A 6570-nucleotide genomic window follows, 5' to 3' on the forward strand; every position below is an offset into this window, starting at 1 on the left:
GCTCGACTGGCATCCGGACTTCCCTGGTATGTGACAACCCAGACCATCCAAAACGACCTACGCCTTGATCCAGTGGGCAACCTCCTAAACCAACACAGCCGATGGTAATCGGTCCCGATGGTAATTGTAAAAAATGTAAATAATTGTAAATTATTGTATGTAGTCTAGGCCCATATTCCATATGTTTCATACTCACCCCATCTTCTAGGCGCCCGGTTATGTTCAAATGGTTCTGAACGATTCCGACGACAACAAAAAAATTTAACTTATCACAAAAAAAAATGTTCTCTACTGATTTGATTTCAGGATTCTTCTTGCTCTTGTGGATATTTTTTTGCTCTTGTTTCTTTTCTCGGTAGTGGAATGGATTAATTTACTCAATTGGCTATAGAAACTATTCTAACATCTTTATTAACTGCTTTAAAAACTAAACTCTCAAAATCGACTCAATAGTTATCTTTCTCAAAATATCACATAATCTTTGTAAGAAACATTTCTTCTTGTTTCATATGGTGGTATCGTATATTCTGCTTTGAGTAGCAAAAATTGTTTAGACAACCGGTACTCCCCTTACCTGAAACCCCTTACAGGAGATTCCTCCATCCAAACATATATTTGTTTCTCAGCTTGCCCTTGATAATACAGGGCTTACACCAAAGGCAAAAAAACCGATATGAAGGTGGATAACATCACTAAATACAAGTATATATATAAAAGGCCGACTCTTCTTTCAAGATTCGTGTGCCCGCGTTGATGTGCAAGACGATATGGGTATCCAGTTTTTGGGCAGAGAACATTTTCGCCCAAAAACATCAGCCCAGTACCATAAGAAAAAAGTTTTAAAACCAGTGGGAGTGAATATTATTATGTTTGATTGTGACCAGCTTGTAGCTGTCTTGGTGTGTCTTTAATATCCCAGAACTAAAGTGATCTAATGTCGATAACTTACCATCATTATCTAAGGAAATGTCCCTAGATTAAATTAACCATGTTAGAAATTCGTTTAAACTTAAAAACACGAACTTAAAAAATACTAAAAATTGGCTCTTACTTAAATATAAAAACTGCAAGTAGTATACATTTTTCAAGATATCTACTAGCTCGGTCAAATTTTACCGTGCATAACGCTGAATGTTAAATTATTCTCGCCGCTGCCGGATACAATTTACTCAGGATCCGAAGCATTTAAGCTCGTTTATTCGCCAGGCCCCGATAGAATACCGGTGCTAAATACTGTGCCAGGGCTCTGTGCAAATCTCTACATATACTTTTCAACTTGTTCTTTGGGAACCTCGATTTTTCTTTTTAAGTGGAAGTGGATCTTTCATGATTCCCTTACATAATAAAAGAAAAAAGTCCGATGCTGCCAACTGCGGAGGCATCTCTAATTTGCCGGCGTTTCCAAAGTTAAAGCTCATTTGCAAAACCTGTGGAATCATTCCACAAAACCCTTATTGTTTACTCTTTTCATGAATGACTTGACCCCTGATAACTTTTGTGCGCAGAAGATGTTAAGCTTTGTCTTCAGTACAAATTAGCTTCTTCCCAATGCAAACTTCAGTCCGATCTCAAAAATTTTCAAAATTGGTGTTTAGCTTTATTAGACTTTAAAATCAAATTTTTCGATTTTATTTTCACAATGATTGAAAAGACTAATTGTATTGATTGTATGATTGTATTTACGGCATTAAAAACGCTCAATGACCAAACATTGGTGACCCCGACGTGATCGTTAATATATTTATATATACATAAACAAATGACTAAAACAAAAACAAAACAATTTTGTAAACAGTGTTATGTGAAAAATTATCATACGTGGCTAATAAGTTTATTTACAATAATAAACAAATTATAATATATTATTATTTATTTTATATTTCAGCGACTATTTATATTTCAGCGACTTCAAGGCCATCCACGGGGAGCTTGAGGATTTGGACATTTTGCAGATCAGCAGTGAACTTCGATGGACTGTTTCGGAGCTCGTAGCGACGATGCAGGCGAAAATTGAGCACGAGACGGCCCTTCGCTCATCTCGAATTGCTGCCCACCCTTGCCAACGGAATGTCCACCATGCAGGCTGACCCAGGGTTAGGTCAAAGTTTTCAAGTGCTGCCTCCTTTGGCGCTCCCTACGTTCAGCGGTGGATACTCGGAATGGGCTGAATTTTACTCGATCTTCTCTACAATCGTCGGCAGCAATCCTCGTATTAGTAAGGTGGAAAAGTTGCAAAGGTTGCGATCTTGCCTTCGGGAGTCCGCTTTCGAAGCAGTTCGTTCCTTGGAAGTCTCCGACGAGAACTATGATGTTGCGCTGAATTTATTGGAGAAACGATTTAATAACCGTCGCTTAATATTTCAGGCACACGTGAACGAGATTCTGGGCCTCAGTCTGTTGGAAAGTGGCTCAATAGCAGCTCTTCGAGGTCTTTCGGACAAATTCAATGCCCATATGCGAGCCTTACAAAATTTGGGTACTTCAGTTCGGATCGCCAGCTGCATCATCGTCCAAGTTCTGCTTCAAAGGTTGGACCCAGCTACCCAGGCCAAGTGGGAGGAGAGTCAAAACTCCTCAGGTTCAGACGCCATCCCTACTTGGGAGTCGATGGCCGAATTTTTGGAGCAGCGGCGTAGGACGCTGGAGGCTATGGACGTGGCCATGGCTGCATACGCCCCGGGCGCTCATGTGGGAATGCGTCGAGGTGCAAATAATAGTAGATAATCCTTTATTGTTACTAATTCGCTTCCCTCTACCTGTGCTCTATGCGGTGGATGGTCCCATATAATGTCTGCATGCCCCCGATTTCTATCAGTGCCCCCTGAGATTCGCCTTGGTGAGGCCAGGCGACTCGGTCTTTGTCGGAAGTGTCTGCAAACGGGCCACATGCGTGAGTGCCTCGCTGCTAATTGTCGCAGTTGTGGTAGGAGGCATCACAGCCTGCTGCATTTCCTGGAGCCGCCGGCATCTAGCGGCCAGCCTTTGGTTGGTCCTCCCACGTCAGCCATAGCCGAGATCGCTGAGCCTGTAGCCTCTTCGCCGTCCACTGCTAATGCACTAGTTGCTCAAGGTAACAGCGGCGATATATCGTTGCTTGCTACAGCGAACATTTTTGTTCGTAGTCGCGCTGGATCCCTTGTTCCATGCCGAGCTCTGTTGGATTCTGGATCTCAGGTGCACGTGATCACTTCCCGGCTGGCAAGTCAGCTGCAGCTCCGGAGGTACAAATCATTCATGGCGGTGTCTGGTATTGGAGATACCGGCTTTGCGACAGATGGATTCTCTGTTGATGTTCTCCTACGTTCCCACTGTTCCGAGTACTCGGCCCTGGTTAACGCCGTCATCGCCGCCAATACCACGGACCTGCAGCCTAGCTTCAGTTTGGATGTCTCCAGCTGGAATATTCCTGGCAATCTTTCTTTGGCTGATCCTGAATTTTTCCGCCCACAGCGCATCGACCTTCTTATCGGAGCCAGTCTGTTTTATGAGCTGTTGTGTGTTGGGCAAATTAAGCCCTCAGCCGGCCTGCCATTGCTGCAGAAAACTCGACTTGGATGGGTCGTGTGTGGAGGCGGTTCACATGTCCAGAGAAGATCACTCGTTTCCACTGCCCACAAGGATGTTCCGAAGAGCACAACAATGCTGGATGATCAGCTGGATTCTTTGCTCCGCCGGTTTTGGGAAATCGAAGACTGCTACGATCCTATTGTGAAGCGGACGAAGGAAGAGCTAGATTGCGATGCGCATTTCGTACAACATGTTGCTCGGCTGGATTCCGGCGCTTACGCTGTGAGGCTTCCGTTAAAATGCGGCTCTAAGCTGCTGGGAGAGTCGTACCCCCAAGCCGTTCGACGATTTCTTTCCCTCGAAAGGAAGCTCTGTCGCCGTCCTCAATTAAAGGAGCAATATGTTGCCTTCATAAAGGAGTATTTGGAGTTGGGTCACATGTCTCCAGTCCCTTCTGATGCGAGCGTCACTGGTCAATACTTTCTTCCACACCATTGTGTTTTAAAGGAGGACAGTTCAACAACCAAACTCAGGGTTGTCTTTGATGGATCTGCTGTCACAACTTCTGGATATTCATTGAATGACGTGTTGATGTCTGGCCCAGTTATTCAGCCAAAGTTACTGCATATTCTGTTAAGGTTCCAATGCCATCGGGTGGCCATTACTGGAGATATTTGTAAAATGTATCGTTGCGTCAGGGTTTTTCCTGAGGACACCTATCTTAAGTGTATTCTTTGGCGGGATTCCACCCAGGATGAGTTCTAAGCTGGAAACGGTCACCTATGGAACGAAGCCTGCCTCATTTTTAGCAGTTCGGACAATGCATCAGTTGGCAGATGATGAGCAATAAATCTTTCCAAAGGGGGCCGAAATTCTGCGTCGCGACTTTTATGTGGATGATCTGCTTTCCGGAGGCGACTCTATAGATGAAGGTATTAGCATAATGCAGCAAACATCCGCGATCCTTGCCAAAGGCCATTTTCGGTTAAGGAAGTGGTGCTCCAATGTTGCTGACGTGCTGGATAAGGTGCCTGAAGAAGATCGGGAGTCTTTCCTAAAGTTTGATGATGGTAGCAACTTCACAAAGACACTGGGTCTTGCTTGGGATCCTGCAACTGACCGCTTGCTATTTTCTTTTGAGATTCAGTCAATCTCAAAGCCCACTAGGCGCATTGTGCTTTCTTCAGTCGCTCGGCTTTATGACCCCTTAGGCCTTGTTGGTCCTGTAATTTCAAAGGCAAAGATCTTTCTCCAGAAACTGTGCCGTGAGAAGTTGTCCTGGGATGAAAGTCTTCCTCAAGCTCTTCACTGCGACTGGAATATGATTTGTAGCAGCTTTGTTAGTACGCAGCGCGCCGAATTCCCTAGATGGGTGCTAACATCGAAATCCGAGGTGGAGGTCCATGGATTCTGTGACGCCAGCATTGAGGCGTATGGGGCATGCGTTTATGTCGTGTCCAAGGGCGCAGGATCTGCAAGCTATTTACTCTGTTCGAAGTCCCGAGTTGCGCCGTTAAAGACTGTTACGGTGCCTTAGCTGGAGTTATCGGGAGCCGAGTTGTTGGCTCGACTTATGTCGGAAGTAGAGCAGTTGAAGGTCTACGTTGGAAAGTATTTTTGCTGGTGCGATTCTGCTGTAGCTCTGTCTTGGATTCGAGAAGAACCCTCTCGGTTTAATGTTTTCGTCGCCAATCGAGTTTCGACCATTCAGAAGCTAACTAAAGAAATGGAGTGGCGGTATGTTCCCACTTCTTTGAACCCAGCAGATATCCGTGGTCGCGTGGTGCTCTTCCCAATGAATTGGTTGAGAATAAGCTGTGGTCTCACGGTCCTCCGTTTCTCATTGGATCCCAAGAGGCGTGGCTAACCGCGGTCCCATCTGAGAGATCAACACTGGAGTTACGTGCAAGGGTCCTGCTCATTCAATCTCCGTACGTGGATATAACAGCGGTTTCTAAGTACGCTAATTCGTTTCCAGCACTGCAGAGGGTCTTCGCTTACGTATACAAGTTTTCTCAACGAATTCACCACAACGGTGTTACGCTAGCGATATAAAATCTGGAACACAGCTGTTATTGCGGCTAGTGCAGCGTGTGCATTTTTGGGAGGACATAAAGGCTCTTCAAAATGGAAAAGACATAGCGGTATCCAGTGCCCTTGCCTCATCCTCTCCCTTCTTGGACAAATTTGGACTGTTGCGCGTAGACGATCGGCTAAAAAATTCGTCGTTGGATTTTGATAGTCAGCATCCAATTAGACTTCCAAGAAGCCACCCAGTTACGCAGGCTATAATTGTTGACTTCCATGAGCGAAATTTACATACGGGACCTCGCGCACTGTTGGCAATTGGAGCCAAAAAGGAGCTGAAGGAGCTGCGCCGATTATTTCTAAGCGAAGAGCATCAACGGGCACTGCTGGAGTTTTGCTCTATGGAGTCCATCGAAAGGCATTTTATTCCTCCTCCATCTCCGCATTTCGGTGGTCTGTGGGAAGCGGCTGTTAAAACCGCCAAGCACCATTTTTACCGAGCTGTCGGATCTGCAGTTCTGGGATTCGAGGAGCTGCGAACGCTGCTGTGCCATATTGGGGCTGTTATAAATTCACGACCCTTATTGTCTCTTTCAGAAAATCCTGCAGACCTTGATGTTCTGACCCCGGCTCATTTTTTAACTGTTGGTCCGTCAGTCAGCTTTATCGAGCCGGATGTCACAAAGCTGAACTTCAACCGGTTGGACAGCTGGCAGCGCGTGTCTTTCCTGCAGCAGTCTTTCTGGTCCCGATGGAAGGAGGAGAACCTAAGCCTTCTCCAGCAGTGCTCCAAATGTCGCGCCTCCGGTCCTGCCTTGGCCCCGAACGATGTGGTGCTAGTAAAGGACGAGAATCTACCTCCGATGAAATGGCCGCTTGCGAGAATAATGGAGTTAATCCCTGGTCGGGATGGTATCTTTCGAGTGGCGGTGATAAAAACCTCATCTGGAATTACCAAGCGAGCAGTGACTAAGCTGTGCCTTTTGCCCCTGTTGGAAGGATGAAGTTGGAGTAGAAGCACCAACTGGGGGAAGA

General features: G+C 45.7%; 1 protein-coding gene across 1 annotated transcript in view; it reads left to right on the forward strand.

Moving 5' to 3' along the window:
- Positions 1 to 3760, forward strand: part of LOC138925686 (uncharacterized) — a 50249-nt gene extending 46489 nt beyond the window's left edge. Inside the window, exon 2 of the mRNA XM_070276608.1 lies at positions 1886 to 3760. Within this exon, the coding sequence (XP_070132709.1) occupies positions 2068 to 2724 (657 nt within the window). The 5' untranslated portion in view covers positions 1886 to 2067 and the 3' untranslated portion in view covers positions 2725 to 3760. The remainder of the gene's footprint in view (positions 1 to 1885) is intronic.
- The last annotated feature ends 2810 nt before the right edge of the window (positions 3761 to 6570 follow it).

The sequence above is a fragment of the Drosophila bipectinata genome, chromosome XR, assembly GCF_030179905.1.
Source record: "Drosophila bipectinata strain 14024-0381.07 chromosome XR, DbipHiC1v2, whole genome shotgun sequence".
Classification (NCBI taxonomy): Eukaryota; Metazoa; Arthropoda; class Insecta; order Diptera; family Drosophilidae; genus Drosophila; species Drosophila bipectinata.